The sequence below is a fragment of the Podarcis muralis genome, chromosome 5, assembly GCF_964188315.1.
Source record: "Podarcis muralis chromosome 5, rPodMur119.hap1.1, whole genome shotgun sequence".
Lineage (NCBI taxonomy): Eukaryota > Metazoa > Chordata > Lepidosauria > Squamata > Lacertidae > Podarcis > Podarcis muralis.
Window position 1 is genome coordinate 91,090,611 of NC_135659.1, and position 19,893 is coordinate 91,110,503.

Genomic DNA, 19,893 nt, shown 5'->3' on the forward strand with positions numbered 1-19,893 from the left:
CACTGCTTCCCCACCACTGAAGAACCAACAACTCAGGGGCTGCCCATGCTCATGGAGAAAGGAGATAGAAGCCTCGGAGGAAGGGGGAACGTGGCAGTTGAGGTCAAGGCGGTGGCCGCCCCTCTGTCACTGCCGTCGCTGCAGCATCCGGAACGTGTAGTAATTAATTAATTAATTAAATGGTCCCCAGATTCATTGAAAAAAATCTGGTAGCCTGAAATATACTCAGAGTCGCAAAGTGATTTCATGCTCTTTATTCAGCTCATAGTGGTGAGGAGGAATGAATGAAAGTCCCCTCAAAGTATCTGCTTTATATACATTATTTACACAATGGGCTGCACATGATTGGCTAATTCCAGAATTCTACTGTAAGCCAATCAGGTTGTGGATTCACTTCTATCTGGAGCATGATTGGGTAGTTCCTGCCAACCAATCATACTGCTGCATTGTTCTGGGACCAATCAGACTGCTGCATTCTGAATCCTATTGTTCTAGGACCAATCAGACTGCTGCCTTTTGGATCCTATTGTTCTAGGATCAATCAGACTGCTGCAGTTTGGATCCTATTCATTCAGTACATAACATAGCCTTAACCTAGGGGGCAATTCTGAGCAAAAAGCACAGTGGAGGGGAGAGGGTCAAGCACCTCTCTACCATTCATCCACTTCCAAATGCAACTTCCTACGGCCTTTTCTTTTTGTTTGGAAACCAAACAAAAGAAAGCACATTGATAACACATTTGCATACACCACCCATGAAGCATCTAGCATCGGCCTCAGTCGGAGCCCTGAAGTCTCATGCTTGCTTCTGACCACAGTAGCCAATTATATTCATGCACATTTCATGTTCAGACCATTAACTTCCACATTATTATTTTTTTAGAGGAGTGATTCGGAGGAGGAAATTAACAAACTGATCTCCATCTAACTACAGAAAAGTGGGTCAAGATCCAAGCACAAAGTCTGCAGTAGGCCTCAGATTTAATTTGCAAACAAATAAAGGAGGAAAGCAACATTGCTAGTCTTTAGGGTTCTACATAGTGAAATTGTTTGCCGTAAACAAAGTTCTGGACAGGAATTCCACTCGTAAGGCGCTGGGAGTTTTCATGACACGACTATCAGCCAGGAAATGTCTCCAGATACACACTCTTTCCCCTTTCCTTTACGACTGGCTCACAGTATGAAAAGCTGAATGCAATACCGAGCTATGCAAACAATATTATGTATGCATGTTAAGCAAATCCTTGCAAATTTGCCACATTTGGATCATTCGCTTCAGCTATGAAATTCGAGATTTGGGGCCATGGAAACCTGGAGCGCTTTTAACACAGCGGGTGAAGCTCTAGGATGGGAAGCACTTGCAAAGGATATAACTAGGAGCTGCTTGTTTTCGGGAATAAAAGCTTCACTGGAAGACTGGTGGGTAAATGCGGGTCTCTCAGTGGACTGAGAATCCTGCCACCTAGAGTCAGCGCAGACATACTTTGCAGGCACGCAGAATACAGCGCAGGACATGTCAAGGGTAAACACCTGGAGACAGCCAGCTTGGATACCCTCAAATGTAAGGAAATTTAAGATTTTATTTTACTTACGTTTCTCAGTGAACTGACCTGCACAGTCGAGATCTGGACCGGAGAAGCACTGGTAGGGGTGGCAGGGCGAGGAGTCATGGTGGTTTGAGGCTGGGATTGCGCATGGGCCTGCATTTGCGCCAAAGCTTGTTGAGGGATCATCAGTAGCTGGCCATTCTCGCTACGCACAAGAACCATGCCTGAAAGGGAGGGAAGAAAGTGCCCGTCAGGATTGCCTTGGGAAACAGGAAGTCATTCCACATGCGGGATCAATGAAGATTCAACTTGGGACATTGTTCAGTGAAAAGAGTTTCAATGAGATTCCGTAATTGTTTTCCCAGGATAGTTAAGCTCAGATTAACCAAAGAATATTTCCATTACCAGACCGCACAATGGGGGATAAGGCCCAATGACACAGTACATGCCTTGCATGCAGAAGGGCCCAAATCCAATCCCCAGCCCCTTCATGTAGAGAGTCAAGAGTGTAAAGTATTGCACTTGGGCAAAAAAAATGAGAGGCACAAATACAAGATGGGGGACACCTGGCTTGAGAGCAGTACATGTGAAAAGGATCTAGGAGTCTTGGTTGACCACAAACTTGACATGAGCCAACAGTGTGACGCGGCAGCTAAAAAAGCCAATGCAATTCTGGGCTGCATCAATAGGAGTATAGCATCTAGATCAAGGGAAGTAATAGTGCCACTGTATTCTGCTCTGGTCAGACCTCACCTGGAGTACTGTGTCCAGTTCTGGGCACCACAGTTCAAGAAGGACACTGACAAACTGGAACGTGTCCAGAGGAGGGCAACCAAAATGGTCAAAGGCCTGGAAACGATGCCTTATGAGGAACGGCTAAGGGAGCTGGGCATGTTTAGCCTGGAGAAGAGGAGGTTAAGGGGTGATATGATAGCCATGTTCAAATATATAAAAGGAGGTCACATAGAGGAGGGAGAAAGGTTGTTTTCTGCTGCTCCAGAGAAGCGGACACGGAGCAATGGATCCAAACTACAAGAAAGAAGATTCCACCTAAACATTAGGAAGAACTTCCTGACAGTAAGAGCTGTTCGACAGTGGAATTTGCTGCCAAGGAGTGTGGTGGAGTCTCCGTCTTTGGAGGTCTTTAAGCAGAGGCTTGACAACCATATGTCAGGAGTGCTCTGATGGTGTTTCCTGCTTGGCAGGGGGTTGGACTCGATGGCCCTTGTGGTCTATTCCAACTCTATGATTCTATGATCCTCCCGAGGCAGATCCATCCTCCATGTATTATAAAAAGGAAACAACGCTTATTTGACCCCATATATTTGACACAGAGGGGGAAATCTACAGATACAGTCCAAAAGACGCACAGGGAGTTTTGTATGTATGGGAGAATTTTAAAAAGCAAGTTGTCCTCACTGACCTGGTGCAAAAAGATCTTGTCATCCAGAGGAGCCCTGGCTGCCTAGATAAAACACTGTAGCCCCACACACCCTTACCTGGGAGTAAGGCCCACTGAACTCAGTGTGGCTGTCTTCTGAGTAGGCACTTAGTTACTGACTAGATGCAAGTCAACAGCACCAGATGACTATGCTCGGCTAGGCGCTGGGGTGGATTTCACCCCATGCCTTGCAGAGCCAGGCCAACGCTGCCACCGGGCCCAGCACTGGCAGCAGCAACAGTGTGATTTCCTGCTAGCTCGCTTCTGACAGTTGTTTTTTTTTAAACATACCACATTTGTATACCACTCTTCCTCCAAGGAGCACAAGTGTACATGGGTGCTGTCTCATTTTAACAAGAGGTAGTCTAGGCTGAGATACAATGAATGTCTCAGAAGTTCCCTAGAGAGTGTTTCAGAAGATCTGAATGCAGGTCTCCCCAGTCCAAGTCTAGCATTCTGTTTAGGAGACTGTGTGAGTTTTCATACTTATGTAGTTACTTGTCTAGAAAAGCCATTGAGCTTCTTCCCTGTAACTCACTTGTGAAAACAACAGCAGAAGGAAAAACCTACTATTAAATTCAATCTCTATTAGGGCAGCCTTAAAAGCCACCAACCAATTAAACAGAGGTTTTCGTCAGAAAAGGGAACACAAATTGTCTAACTTCTAAATTAATTTCCCATAACAGATTTAGTCACAAAAGTGGTTATAAAAACCATAACTGGCCTCCAGTGCATCTGTAACAGACGGCGCAGTGCTGAATTACATCCCAAAAGAAAAATAAAAAGGACGAGGCAAATAAAGCTGCCGTTCCCTGCTTAACCACACATATCTACACTCTTAACCTGCTGTAACAGCTACAGTAGGGAAAGGGCTGAAAACAAAACTCACACCTGTTCTCAGTTCTTTTGGGCAGAACTAGGATGTAACAAATCCAACACAGTTAGTGAAGCATTCATTCACTGAAACTCATCTAAAGAAATACGTCACGCTCCGTTCACACATAATAATTGGAGCAAGTGATGAGCATGCATGTCTGAACTAGCCCTATTTAACAGACAGAATTTGCACATCGCCTCAGAAAACAAGGCAAAATTTCTATGGGGCCAGTTCACACATTCAGCCACAAATAATCAAGTGCAGAGTTTATTAACCAGTGTCTAAGCATGCCTGCACAAACACGCTCAGCGTGGCTGCGAAGAAGGATGGCTTGTGCTGTTGACAGGCGTTATCTACATCGAAGGGAGAAACAAGATATCTGACAAAGAATATATCACGAGGCTCTCCAATTTCACTTTTTAAAAGCATTTTTAACCTAACGTATTAAAGAGAGGAGTTCTCCCTGCTTCTCCCTCTTGCTTATATGCTCCCTTGCATTTAAAAGGATCAGGGCTCATCCTTCCGTGTGCCCAACCAAAGGATCTCAGGCACTAAAGGAAGGTGGAAGTCTCTGGAGAGCTTCCATCAGCCCAAACCGCCAGTTCAGGGTTAGATGGAGGACAAAGATAACGCAATACAGGGTAGTTTTATGCTATCTTCTATGGGGCCTGGAGAGTCTCTCCAATAATCAGCACAGCCAATAGCAATATCCATCAAAAGTCACAGAAAGCACACCACCCAACTAAAAAAGCAGAGAGCCTCTCCTTATCTCTGACTACAGGAAGTTGCCCAAATTTTAAAAGTCTAACGTTACTTTCTAGATGCCACCAAGCTCAGGATAAGTTGCCTAACTTAGTATTATTATTCACCTTTCTTGTGGCTCTGACCATGTGATGCCCCTCTTTAAATCCCTACACTACTCTTCAGTCCACTCAAAAATCCTGAACAAGCATCTCATCCTTACCTTTAAACCCACCTGCCTCTTCTCTCCATGACCTTCCGCCACTCAAAAGTCTCTTCCCCCCTCAAATGACTCCCGATATTTTGCCCTTGCTGCTTATAGATCTAAAACTGCCTCCCAGAATGCTTTCGTGCAGCCACCTCCTTTACCTCTTTCAAGCCCCTTTAAAACTCAGCTTTTTGAAGAAGCCTGCGGAACACCTCCATATTCTTGATGTAGAAGAACGTAAGAGCCCTGCTAGGTGAAACCAAAGACCTATCTGGTCCAACTTGTTACTTTCCACAGTGGCTAGCTAGGTACTAGCTAGGTCGCCCGAAGTGCTGCTCAGCGCTATATAGACCTAGAAGATCACTCAGGTGGTCTGGGAAATTTTAGTTATGGCACTACAGAATATCACAGGGTGATGACCCAGAAAGGGACATTCCCAGCTTTTCTGTAATTGAAGTCTGCATTTTGTTCCAGGCTGTTTCAATCTTATGGTTTAATTATGGTTTAATTTTTGTGTATATTTCAGCCCTGGACTTTCAAGTGAAGGGCAGATTATAAATAAACGTATTTAAGCCGCCTCCTGGTAGCCAGGTAGGCAACAAGTATTTTCATCATGAAGGCAAGTGAGTGGGCTGGAATGCTTCCTCCCACCTCTGTGCTCAGCATAAAAACCAAGCGATGTGCAAGATTCCCCCTGCCCATTCCACAGCGTAGAAAGGGGGTGGGCTGCTGCAGGAACAGCGGGGCTCTCCATCCTTCCTCTGCTAACTATCTGGAGGTTAGTGAAAAAACTTTGCAGGCTAGTATGCTTGGTGGACTCATTTACAAGGCAAACTTTCTAGGGAAAACTATGCTCCCACATTCCTGAATAAGGTCTTAATCAGAACGTGTTGAGTGTTATTATTATCCGTATCATCCCCCAGTACCATCCAGAGGCATTGCTTCTTTCTTTGGCTGTTTAGTGTGGCTCCTCATTTTTCTTTCAAGGGGGCAAATTGAAATTTTATACTGGGTTTTCTTCCCTTACTGGATTATCCACAGATTGGGAAAATCTGAGTTTAGCAGAGGTAAAGTATGGGTTGACACTTGAATGAGGACCTTGCATGGACACAGGGGAAAATAAATAAATAAGCAGTTTCAAATCCACAATAAACTCCAGTGTGGATGAGTCCCAATTGTTCTTAATTTGCATAATGTATACATGTCACATAATTCGGGTTTTCTTGGAACATGATTCTTATTTTGTGCTTGAATGACTAAATACAGTGGTGCCTCGGTTTTCGAACGTAATCCGTTCCAGAAGACCATTCGAGTTCTGAAACGTTTGAAAACTGACAACTCAATACGGAAGCCCCAATACAGAAAACTCAATACAGAAGCTGTGTGTCATGTTCGACTTCCGAGGCGTGTTCGAAAACTGAAGCATTTACTGTACTTCTCCCATTTTCTTAAATTTGAGTCCCCCAAAAGAGGGGTCATCTTATACACGGGGGCGTGTTATACACAGAAAAATACAGTACTTCCAGGTTTATGGCGTTCGAAAACCGAAACGTTCATCAACGGAGATGTTTGAAACCGAGGTACCACTGTACGTCTTTCTCCTAAATCCTACCCACCTGCTTCTAGATTCTGGCAGCAACCACATAATTTAACCATAATTCTTCTCCATTCATACCTAGACATACACCCCAGCCCTGAAAGTAACTTAGCTAATGACGTCTAGCCCATTCTACTCGTCAAAAATACTCGTCAAAATTCAACACCTGCCTTAGCTAACAAAAAATCTCCAGGACATTAGCTCATCCATTGATCAGAGGCTGTTCATTGGTAACAATTAGGAAGAAAAGTGGCATTAATCATTCCATCTGAGTCAATATTCTGAAACTGGTAGGCATGCATTGGTAAAGGGAGGTTTCAAATTTGTATTAGCCTTCACATGTCAGCAAAAAAAAGGCCATCAGCTCCATCAGTTTCACAGACTATACAGAAACATTAGCTATGTTCCTTGCAGATATTCTGATAAAGTTGAAATGTTTGAACAGCAGCCTTAAGCATCTTCCACTAATTTAGCGCTAAGCAACATACTTGGCACGAGCATCACGTTCCCCCCTCACCTCATGACATGCAATTAACATACCAAGCTCAACATGCTGAATGACTGCAAATGAAGCAAATTCACTAATAATGGGATGTTTTACTATAACATCTATTGAGTAAGTGTAATGTACAAATACTACAGATGGCCTACTTGAAACTCAGGGAAACATTATAGAAACGAGTATTTGAAAAATATCAGATGGAGGATTCATATTACTTTCTCTTCAAGCCCTAAGCATTTAGAATATGCCAACAATGCATAGTATATCTTTGGGGATATCTCTGCAAACCATGAGGGCTTGATTTAAAAAAAGAATGACAGAAAGAAAGCTCCAATGGGAATAATTTTCAACAAGCATGTGTTCCATGCAAAAGTAGTTATAAAGGAAGATCTTTGGCCAGTGAATGACCTTCCCCCTAACTCTTTTCTGGAATAATTCTGAAATCTTCAAGACTGGTAATTGACAATAAAATTCTACTGTGGTCAATAGAGTTGGCTCCCATGTAAGTGTGCATAAGATTGCAGCCTTAATATACTAGATTTTCTGGAATATGCTTACCAGAATCTTTAGAAAAAGGAAGGAAAGAAAACTGAACCACAGCCAGGTTTAATTGGTAACAAATATCATTTTGTTTCTCTCTCTAATCATGATACAATATGCATACACTGCAGCTTTCTCAGCGAAAATCAAAATTGCCCTCTTTTAATTAGTAATTATAAGTCACAAAGGGCAAAGTTAACCACTTTTAAGTCACACACTGGTCTCAATGGGAAAATGCTTAAATGAATCCCATTGAAATCTGTAGGATTTAGAAGTGCCGAACTTTTCCTAGATTCTGCTCATCAAGTACAACAAAACACAAGTGTTAACTATAAAAACTTTAGTGCCCCCTGCCATCCCCAGAATCTGATGTTTTTATTCCAACATATAAATATGACACAGTCAGCAAACAAACACTTTTTGCCCATTTCTCTGTCATATTCTTGCCTTCATTAAGCCTAAAATGAAACACTGAATCAGCACAGATCTTCAGCATACTCATAAATGGAAAACAAACACCTGCTGCTCTGGAAAATGCATATCAAGTGGCACTTAAAAAAAAAAAAACTGTCACCAATGCTAAGACTTCAGAGAGGAATTAGCAATTCTCCCAAAGTGAAACTGGCAGGGCTAGAGGAAAACACAAATGCCTCCAGTTAGAAAGTGTAGTAACATATAGTAAAATGCAGTACATGTCTAGGGCATATGAAATCAATGCAGAGCCTTCAGGGTTCAGCAGCTCTCCTAGAGTGATGTATTTTTCAAGCTTTCTAGCTTTCCGTCTCACCTTTTCTGCTCAGGATGCCTTCAGTGTCAGCAACGAAACTTCTCTACCTTGCAAAGAATTATGGGGCATATTCCAGTGCAGGCAGATTCACCCACTGCCTGGGACTCCTGGAGTTCACCATTGCCCTGCGTGAACTGAAACGCACCTTTAGCATTCTTGCCAAGATCAATAGCAGCAAACAAGGAAGCTTACCAAGATACCGTATTTTTCGCTCTATAAGACCATAAGACGCACCTAGTTTTTGGAGGAGGAAAACAAGAAAAAAAAAATTCTGAATCTCAGAAGGCAGAACAACAAGAGGTATTGCTGCGCAGCGATCCCTCTTGATGTTCTGGCTTCTGGGATAGCTGCGCAGCCTGCATTCGCTCCATAAGATGCACACACATTTCCCCTTACTTTTTAGGAGGGAAAAAGTGAGTTTTATAGAGCAAAGAATACGGTATCTTTTCACTGAAGAACCCCTGGATTCCCCAGAACAGAGTCTAAAAACTACTAGTTGAAAAAAAATTCACAACTAAAATATGCATATTCCAGGCCATGGGAAAAGGGCGTCAGATGCCTGCAACGGAGTACTGGGATGCACTAACAACTAATTTAATCCAGATTGTACTAAATCGTTTAGGCCATGATTCTCAGCAAGCATACTGGCTAGTAAATTAATTCAGTGGAACTTACTTCTAAGCAAACATGCTTAGGCCTGTACTGTAATAAAGATAGTGATGCTGCAATACTTATTTCAATTACTTAAATGCTTAAGAGTGCAATCCAAATTTACTGGTCATTTAACTAATGGATTTAAAATTTGTCTTTAATTTCAACATAGTGAGCAATTCTTCTTTGAAAACTGTTTCAAAGCTGCTACATGGTTCAGCTGCATTGGAACGCTGATGGAGAGGTAGTCATATATGGCAAAAATATCATATTGTATGTGAAAACAAAGCTGTTCCTAGACTGAATTAAGAGGAGGATATACATAAACTGGCATACACACCTTGATGTTATAAAATTACATTCATAACTTTAAGAATTACAGGACCCCCTACCCACTTCAAACAGTCCTATAGAAAATATTATAGAACATGAATTCAACATGATGTTAAATTTAAAGTGTTTGAAACTTCTTGTAAAGGATTGGCTGCTATTGCCATATAAGGATATGATACAAAACATTAAATTTCAAAGATAATAATCTACTTCAGAAGGAGGTTTGACTGTGGAAATCCTCCTCAAATAGCATTGCTGGTGCTTTTCTATTCTATTTACTTATAAGCATTTATAAGCCACTTGATATTTCAAAAGACTCAAAGCTGTGTACAGTCTATAAAAAACCCCAATAGTATATCATTAAAACATGAGAAACAAAAAAAAACACACAACCTAAAACCAATAAAAGTATAAACACACATAAAAGCATATGGAAGTGGGGAGAAACAGAAATTCACAGGATTCAAATGTGTAAAACACGTAAAGCCTTGTTAAAAAGATAATTCTTCGCAAGACATCTGAAGCAACTGACAGTTGCTTCTTCATATATGGGCACTCCACAGAAAAGGGAGACAGAGAAAATGCCAATTTTCAGGTTACATTGCTTAAAAATCACTAGCATTCCTTACCAGTGATGATATGACACAGGAAATTATCCCATGTTACCCCCACAAGATAAGGGACAATTTACCATACAACCCCAACTCTACAATTCTATGATTCTATGATTTCTGAAGTGGAGAAGTCACCACAAAACTTCAAATTTTGCAGGGTAAAATGTTCTTGTGAATGTGCTCCCCATACTTGCTTGCATTGGACACTCTTCTTGTCCAATGTACTTGCTTGCATTGGACACTATTCCTCAAAAAGTAACATGCCAAGATGCTCCAAGCAGCTCTCCAAGCCTACCTTGCAACCCCAGAGGCTCCCATCACTGCAGTTCTGCATCTTTCTATAATGCTCGCTGTGGCTGATGATGCCATAGTCCCAAACTTAAAACATATGCCCCTATTAACAACTCTTGTTTTCTATGCAGCTGCAGATTGCTATATGCATTAGTACCCTGTTTTTCATGCAACTTTCACTCCCTAAGAGACATTAAATTAAATTCCAGCGTAAGATACAATATCTATGATGAAATTTGCAGCCTTGCCATTCTGCCTTTTGAAGAGCACTGAACAACACAGAAATTGGCATCTTCTGGTGCTCAAAATATCACTTGTTACACTTTGGGGAAAGGGGGGGTGACTTTACCCATGAAGTACTTGGAAACAATCTTGATCACTGTAATCTCCATAACCACAATGGGAAGAAGGGTTAACAGCCAAGCCAATCGCAGGCATAAGGTTTCCAAATTTAGGATGGGCTCCAAGCGAAACAAAGAGCAAGTGGAGAGTTACAAGTAAAATAGGATCAAGGCAAAGGGTCACTGATGGGACAAGCTGGCTGACTTAAGGTTAGGATAAGGTCAAACATAACCAGCCTGAATGATGCTGATGCATTTTATGTCCAGAAATTAGGAACAGGAGAAAGAGAGAAGGAAAGCACTACACACACAATATATGCACATATACACACACACAAATCCCCCCTTACATAACATAGCAAGGAATTTATTAATTGCTACCAACATTGAGCACATGCAGATTCCTGCAGCAAATTACCAAACAGATCTAATGCATTCAACTAACTCACTAGAAGTTGCTCAGATAACCATCACTGTTCATTTTTCAGACTTTTATTCGCCAAATCTGTATCCCTCTTCTAAACTGCGTAGGCAGCTGACATGGGGTGTTCATTTCACTTTCAACACAAGCCCGTAAGGTAAGTGGGGCAGAGAAAGGGTTGCTCAGAGGCATCCAGTGAACTTCAAGGCCAGAAGGAAAACTGAACCTGAATTTGCTACATGCATCCCCAAAGTTAAGCTCTTCACTTCGCTGGTTCCTGCTGCCCCCCACCCCATCGCAAAAGGATTGCAATGTGCTTTAGAAAGGAAAGGAGGGTCTCCACCCCAATCATTCAGCCTGGACACTGAGGTCCAGCGCCAAGGGCCTTCTAGAGGGTCCCTCACTGTGAGAAGTGAGGTTACAGGGAACCAGGCAGAGGGCCTTCTCGGTAGTGGCGCCTGCCCTGTGGAACGCCCTCCCACCAGATGTCAAGGAAATAAACAACTATCTGACTTTTAGAAGACATTTGAAGGCAGCCCTGCTTATTGTGTTTTTAATATCCTGTTGGAAGCCACCCAGAGGGGCTCGGGAGGCCCAGCCAGATGGGCGGGGTATAAGTAATATGTTGTTGTTGTTACATTTTATAATAAATCTTTAATTTCTTGATAAAAAGCAACTGCAAGTCTACTCCAGATAATATTTCACATCCAAACAAAGAAGCTTCAGTCCAAATGATTAACTATTTTAATCCAAATTATTTGGTTTTAAGCAGAACCAAGTTCAGTGACAGCAAGAGCTATTTCACATGTTATGAAGAACAAACCACAAGTCACTAGATCATCCAATCCTGCCTTCCTTGATGAGTACCCTATATTATATAAATGTTTGAAAACATGTCACATTGACTCTCTACATCTTTTGCCATTCACTTTTTCTGTTCTATGACTAAAATGTAGTGTGTGGATGAAGTTCTAGGGCCAGAGTCCTGTGCACATGAACCTCAGACGTAAATCTCAGTTTACATATTTAGGACTGGGTCGTAAAATTTACGAATCCAGTTTGAGGCATATTAGGCTACACCTTTCTTTGGAGCAAGTGCCACTGGAATCAAATAGAACTGAATTCTGAGTACGCAGTTGTAAGATCAAAACGTTAAGGCTGCCATTCCCAAATGTTTTCTCTGTTCACCCCGTTCTCAAAAATAATTTCCAGATATACCACCCTCTAAGAAATAAAAAAATCCCTTTTTGTTCCTATTAGCTCTGAATAAGAAACATCCCGGAGACATACTTAGTGCTTGTTCTATTCAGTAATTGCTTAAAATGCAACACATTTAACCAAGTCTCAGGTACTGTCCATGCGTGTCACAAATTTGTTGAATTTAAGATGTGAGCACTAAAGTAGCTTTCTTCCCCAGCTCCATTTTAAAGCAAGCATAAGAGAGAGAAAACGTTTTTAATTAGTTATCAAATTGATTCTTTCCATTAGAATGAAGCAGACACAGTGGAGACTTTAAAAGCCTAGTTCTTTAGTCTGAATTAATGCCAATTTATAGCCTCACCGTTAAAAAAGAATTACCCAAATTGGTCAGGAATGTTCCTTCATTTTAATTATAGACGTTTGAATTCTGTCACAGCAATCCTCATATTTTACAGTACTTCCTGTAGGCCACTTGCGGCAATATCTCAAACACCTCCATTCATCATTTCCCCCAAAATATGTTAAAAGAGCAACATCTGAAAAAGAAACAAAATTGCAAAAACAAGTGTTTTACTCAGCCATAACTGGCTACTTATTTTCATTTTATTTACAATGTATGGCCCACCGTTCATTACCAAGAAGACAAAAATTGGTTCTCATATCTACACATACAAGGTCAGTGCTAGGCTCAAGGATCATTATCAGAAAGGCCTCTAAGAGATACATATTTTTCCATGTTTGACATTGGAACAGACTCCCTCAGAAGGCTCTGAACTTTCCTTCCTTGGAGGTTTTGAAGCAAAGGTTGGGTGTCCCTCTGTCATTGATGCTTTAGTTGAGATTCCTGCATTGCAGACTAGAAGAGTCTCAGGGTACCTTTACAATCCTATGATACTATGACTTGCTAAAAACCAACAACAGCGAGGTAGGTCTCTCTTAAGACACTGAGAAACATACTTGTGAACTGATGGTTACCAGTTCTGTACCCAACATTCATGGTGTTTTCCTTCGTATTTCCCCCTTATTTTTCCCAACACTGAGAAACATACTTGTGAACTGATGGTTACCAGTTCTGTACCCAACATTCATGGTGTTTTCCTTCGTATTTCCCCCTTATTTTTCCCAAGTAAGCTGCTTATTTTTCAGGGGTGTGGGGATATACATTCATTTCCGAAATATTTGGCAGTCTACAGCCACTTCCATTTCTATGGCTTGCGACAACTTTTGTACGTAAGATCACCCACCAGTTATACAACATCAGCATTGTTGATGAGCCAAGCAATTCAAGACAAGTGACAAAACTAAGATTTATTTTAGAAGAACGGAAAATAAACTCAAAGCAGGGTAGTTCTGCAGAGAAATAAATAAATAAATAACAGCAGCTTTAGTTCAAGCCCATTTGATACCTAGCAGCCTCCACAACAGCCGTTTCTCAGGAAGTTCTGAGAAGAATGACAGGCAAACCAGAGGATAAATGCTACAACTGCAATACTGATTAATACTTTTTATTAGGGGAAGAGCAGAAGGAAGAAAAATATGCTTCTGTGGCTATCAGAAGCACCGCAATGCAGAACACAGTCCGGGAAAATGAATTATCAAACCGCTTCTTAAAAAACTATCTTTAGATGCAGCCAATATGGCCGACTATCACCCAGTCTCAAATCTTCCATTCTTGGGCAAGGTGATTGAGTGAGTGGTTGCTGAACAACTCCAGGGATGCCTGGAAGAAGCGGACCATTTGGATCCCTTCCAGTCGGGATTCAGGCTCTTCATGGGACTGAAACTGCCTTGGTCGCACTGGCCAATGACCTCCGGCGGGCTAGGGACAAAGGTGAGAGCTATTTCCTAGTTCTGCTGGATCTCTCAGAGGCTTTTGACATCATCAACCATAACATCCTTCTGGACTGTCTAGAGGAGCTGGGGACTGGGGGCACTGAGCTGCTAATTTAAATGGAACCGAGAGGGGCTGATGCTGCGACTCACAACAGCAGTCACGGGGTAAGCCAGCCCCTTTGCTTCGCTTGGGGCACTGCTTTGTCAGGCTGAAGATGGTTCAGCAATTTGTGTGTGGTGTGGCAGCTGTTGCTATGGACCACACTGGAGAACCTACAAACCTCAGACAGTGTTGCCATAGAGTTTTGCATACTACGCCTAGCTGGTCTCTGCTAATGGGGAGGAAAGCGAGCACTGAAAAACCAGCAGATTGGATGCTGAACAACTTGTCAATACTTATGTACCAATACTTCATATGTGAAGCGCTTTGAACACTCTAAAGCAGGGGTAGTCAACCTCTTTATACCTACAGCCCACTAATGCATTTTTCTTGATGGTAAGGTTTCCTTACCGCCCACCAGTGCTCAATGGAAGGAGGATTCAGCTTATGTCATAGAACCCCCTACCACCCACCTAGAATCCTGAAACGCCACTAATGGGCGGTAGGGACCAGGTTGACAACCCCTGCTCTAAAGTGGTGTAGTGGTTAAGAGCGGTAGACTCGTAATCTGGGGAACCAGGTTCGCGTCTTTGCTCCTCCACATGCAGCTGCTGAGTGACCTTGGGCTAGTCACACTTCTCTGAAGTCTCTCAGCCCCACTCACCTCACAGAGTGTTTGTTGTGGGGGAGAAAGGGAAAGGAGAATGTTAGTCGCTTTGAGACTCCTTCGGGAGTGATAAAGCGGGATATCAAATCCAAACTCTCTTCTACATGAAATAAATCATGAGGCCATGAAAGTTACCACTTGTTAACCCAACATTCTAAAACAAATTGTTCCCTGGTTATTCAGCTTCATGATACACACACTGGTGAACAGGCACTTGCAACCTTCCCTTGTTACATTTTTAGATGCACAGCTGAAATACAGAATATGCCATGCCACCTGGAAAGGCACTCACACACCTGCCACTTCCTGTAAGTGAAGAAAAACTGCATAAAACGAATGCTGAGGAAAAGGAGGCCAGGTACTATTTCTGACCCTCTGACAGTCCCCCCCCCCCCCTGCAACAAGCACATTTACTAACACAAAACAAGACTGCCTCCCTTTATCTTGCATAGCCTTTCAAGCCAGAAGCTTTATCACCTTGCCAAAATGTTCTTATTTATTAGTCTTATTTCTAAAAATCATATCCCACGGCTGTGCTCCCAAAATACAAATACGACAATTAACAAATATGCTCTGAGATCTTTGGATGCAGGGCATCATACAGATTTATTAGATAAATAAATAAATGACAAAACTGCAGTACAGGACTAAAACACCAACCAATAAGAATTCACGGCAGCTTAAAAGAACTAAAAACTTTGAACACTGCTAGTTTTAAAATGCCTGGGAGAACAGAAAGCCTGAAACCAAAAATGACAGCAAAATATAATTTTGGAATCAAGAGATTGGAAAGATGTGTTGTGCTATGAACATGTTTGCCCTCTCTAACACAGAGGAGCCTGCATTGCTCCTTGGTTTTCTGGAGAGCTGTGGATAATGAAACAAGCCAGAGGACATCTGGAACACAGACGGAATCAAACTCATAACAAAGATGACAAGAAATTGTACTTTTTTGCCTCCATTCCATCCCCAAATAGCCACCAAGCAGTTTTTCTGAATGGTACAGGATTTTTCTAACATCCACCCCAGCCAAAAGTAATATTGGACCTCTCTCTCAGAAACCTGCAAGGCACTCTGAGGACAGCATGGTTATGACAGACCCAGATGAGGTGTCCAATGTACAGTGTGCATTATTATGGAATCTGATTCGTGAATAAAGAGTCCAAGTTATACCCTCCTGGCTCAGCGTTTTCCACTGCCAATCAGATTCAAAGCTAGACTTAGAAAAAGAAGACTTGCCTTTTCATCACTGTAAGATCATCATCAGTACACTGAAGTCTCTGAGCATATTCCCACTGTGATCAAACATGCCAGAACAGTCCACGCAGCATCTTAGTTTGCCATGATGGGCCTGCCAAGCTAGGAAACAACACCAATGTACTGCAACTATAGATTATTACACCCACCCCCCACTCATTCCTGTTTCTGCAACCACGTACAAGTTCACAAAAATGACTAGCCATCAGCAATTTGTACTAGCTCGAATGCCCATACATATCACCATAAACCATTTGTGGCACGTAAGTACAATACAATAATAAAAAGCCATTTAAGACAATGCAAGAGTGTTCATATATTTAGCTCAAGCCAAATCACAATTACAGGAGGAAGTGGTAAAGGGGAGAGGGGGGAGAACCCACCCCCTTTCCAAAATATTGGATGGCTCCTCAGTCCTCTTAAGTTGAGTCTGCAATGCCTGATGACTTTTCCGTGGCATAACTTCCTTTTGTTCTTCCTTTCGTCTTCTTCTTCTTCTTCTTCTTCTTCTTCTTCTTCTTCTTCTTCTTCTTCAGCTTCTCTCAAATGTTGGAACAATGGTTTGCACTTATCAAACACTTCTGGTAAGCTGAAAATGCCCCATTACACTGTAAAATTTCCTCAGTGTTGGCCACCTACAGGGACAGTCTTCCTCCTCAGTAAGTAGACAAATGTCTATCATCCTGGACCAGGGAGAGGCAGTTTTAAATGCCTTTTCAGACATGGGGCAATCTGGGTGACCTTAGGCCAATCACCTTCTCTCAGTCCAACCTCAGGGTTGCTGTGGGGATAAACTGGGATAACCATGTGCACTGCTCTGAGCTCCTCAAAAGAAAGGCTGGATATCTATGTGGCAAACAAAACTCCCTCATATTTGCTGTTGCTATGAGGGTGGGGAGAGACCAAAAAGAAATATTTAGGCAAAAGCACAAACACAATTAGCTCAATTTGTATTCTCCATTTTTTTAAAAAAAATTAAAACTCTCTAAAAGCCATTCAAATTCTTATATCTCCACCCAATGCTGTGAATTGTATGGGATCCTCCTAGACTAGCTCCATGAAATGAGGATTGGGGTTCTGTGCTGTTCCCACCGACGGGATGGAGCCCAGAGAGTGGCATTGCTTTTTGGCTTCCTGACAATTATGCTATGGCCTGCTGCAGGGCACTATTTTACCCTCGATGCTATTTAATCGGGGCAAGGTGCCATTAGAACATGGGCAGCACTCAGCTCTGTTTCACCATAACATTTGACTGAATCCGATTGGCAGTAGAAAACACCTAGAATCTGCGCAACGCCATTGAAACTGGCACACCATATCTTCGTAACTCTCTGCTACCCACCCAACCTAGCACCATCGCTCAATATCACAATATACAGATGGGAGATTAGGGCCACAGATAATAAGCCAAAAGTAAGCACATCCCACACTGTCGAACAGAAGACTGTAGTGTCACTATAACACTTCTCCCTGTCTCTTGCTCGGAGGACCACCACCAAAACAAACTTTCCCTCTCCCAGGCTCTTACCTTGGGTAAGGGTGGCAAGCCTGCTGGCCCACAATCCCTATTCTACCATGCCATATCCAGAGAGGCCTCTTACCTGAAGGCAAGCAGCAGTCACACCAAGGAGAACAAACTCTGAATAACGCAGGCAAGATGGAACTTTTATATTCAACTACAAGATACCTGAAGACTTCTTTCAATCTGAAGGAAGGGACCTACACTGCCCCGTTGTAACAACGTTGGCCCGAGAAGCCAAGCGCTGAGCAAGGGGAGAGCTCCCTATAGGCTTTGATATGCCGAGTAATACTGTCTTTTTCTTGGATCTGCAGTCCTCAATTCCAGGTCACATGGGGCTTTGGAAAGTCCCCTCGATTCCAAAAGTGGCCCGTTCTGTGGCATGGGAGGTAGCGGGGGAGGCTGCCATTCAAGAAATTCAAGCCCAAGCCCCCATTGAGCGCACAGAACTAGTTGTGCAATTCTTTGGATCCTGGCCAACGTAATTATTTATACCAAGTTTCAAGCCAGAAAAGCAAGGATTGTCATTATCAATAAAAATGTAACTCCTTCTCCTTTCCCACTTCCCTATGGATGTGATTTTCATCTGAGTAGACTGGCCATTAAAATATTAGCTTTCATGGTGGTTTGATGCTCATATACTGGTCCCAAATAACAGAAAGATTCTGACCATGTCTCAGTAACATTAAGATTGAATAATGAATATGTTAAGATTCTGAATTTCTGTGGGTTGCAATACACCATGGAGATGAAGATTAGAAGAATGTTGGGAGGGTAGAGATCTAAACATAAGTATATAAGCATACCATGATTTCCTATACTGGTATAACCAAATGTACTTAAAGAGAAGGGGGGAACACTTTTATAAAAGCAGCAATCTCCCTGCCACCAGTTTTAAGCCTTGTACATTTTAGCAATTTATCCCAAGCCTAATCGTTTTCTATTTCTCCATTAGAGGTATATTTTCAAGGCAGCTGGCATTCACAGCATTCTTCAGCTCCACAACAATACACCTACCAGTCTTGATGAGGGAGCTTCAGTGCACATATTTTATTATTTATGTATATATTTACAAAATTTCTATCCTGCCATTTCTCTGAGGAAAGGAGCGAAGAGTAGGTGGTTCTTTTCTCACACATTTTATCTTATTTTTCTGTGCAGCCTGAGAAGGAGCAGTCGCCATTAAGAAAAAGAGGTCGGAAGAAGCTAATATATACGCGGACTGTCCCTGGATCAAGTGACTTTTCTTCTTTAAGTTCTCAGATCTCTTGACCTAGCTCTGAACTAGCCAGATGCTTAACAGATAATCCACCCCAATCAGTCCATTATTTGAAAATTATGTCCTAAAGACATCTTAGTCAAAAATGGCTGCAGTCCGTTTTGGTGACTGCAACCTTGGTTTAAGGAGCCATTTGGCGCCTAACTTATACAGTGGTACCTCGGGTTACATACGCTTCAGGTTACATACGCTTCAGGTTACAGACTCCGCTAACCCAGAAATAGTGCTTCAGGTTAAGAACTTTGCTTCAGGATGAGAACAGAAATCGTGCTCCGGCGGTGCAGTGGCATCAGGAGGCCCCATTAGCTAAAGTGGTGCTTCAGGTTAAGAACAATTTCAGGTTAAGTACAGACCTCCGGAACGAATTAAGTACTTAACCCGAGGTACCACTGTATCTGAGTTTCTAACACTGCTTGCCACATAGAAACAGCTAAAAACAGTTTAAAGCAGGGGGAATAAACCCAGAAAATTAACTACAAAGCAATATAAATCAGACAACCATGGCAAATTCTACTCGGAAAGCTTGCCTGAACAAAAATGTATTCTATTGTTCCTGGGTGGTGGGCACTTGTCGTATCTAGACATGAATGCTGTTCCACAGAACACGGGCAGCCACACTGAAAGTCCTGCTTTGAGTTACTGTGGAGCAGACTTCTGGTATCCTTGTGAACGGAAGGAGGAGCTGTCCTGCAGACAGCAGCGAACTACTGGATACATAAAGTATATGGTGGTCCATCAAATAAATGTATGTAATTACTCAGGAAAAGACTGTTCAACCATTTGACAGGTTGCAGGATAGTCACAGGCTGTGGAATGAGTTAGCTGCTTATGGTCTATTTAGTGTGGATATCCTGGTGCAGAATTTTCCTGGTGCCCAACAATTACTCTGCATGGTAGCCATGGCTAAAATCCTAGGCATGGTTATGCACATGTAATTCTTTAAGTTTCAAAATGAACCTGCAGAGCACATAGCTTTGGGCAGGTTTTCAGCTTACATTTTTGGACAATTTAAGTCTAAGTAGCAAGTGTGTTCCAAAATCAAGACTCTACTTCCTCGAGTTGCAATACAGTTTTTTTAAAAACGCAATTAAATATACCAGTAATGTGTTCAATTTGTGAATAATACCTATTCACTTTAGGCTTCCTTT

At 42.2% G+C, this 19,893-nt stretch overlaps 1 protein-coding gene across 4 annotated transcripts in view; it reads right to left on the reverse strand.

Moving 5' to 3' along the window:
- Window positions 1-19,893, reverse strand: part of TAF4 (TATA-box binding protein associated factor 4) — a 78,680-nt gene that overhangs the window by 32,628 nt on the left and 26,159 nt on the right. For 3 of the 4 annotated variants that reach the window (XM_077929348.1, XM_077929346.1, XM_077929345.1), the window contains exon 3: window positions 1,592-1,770. In XM_077929348.1, the coding sequence (XP_077785474.1) occupies window positions 1,592-1,770 (179 nt within the window). The remainder of the gene's footprint in view (window positions 1-1,591; window positions 1,771-19,893) is intronic. The other variant, XM_077929347.1, reaches the window with a different exon arrangement.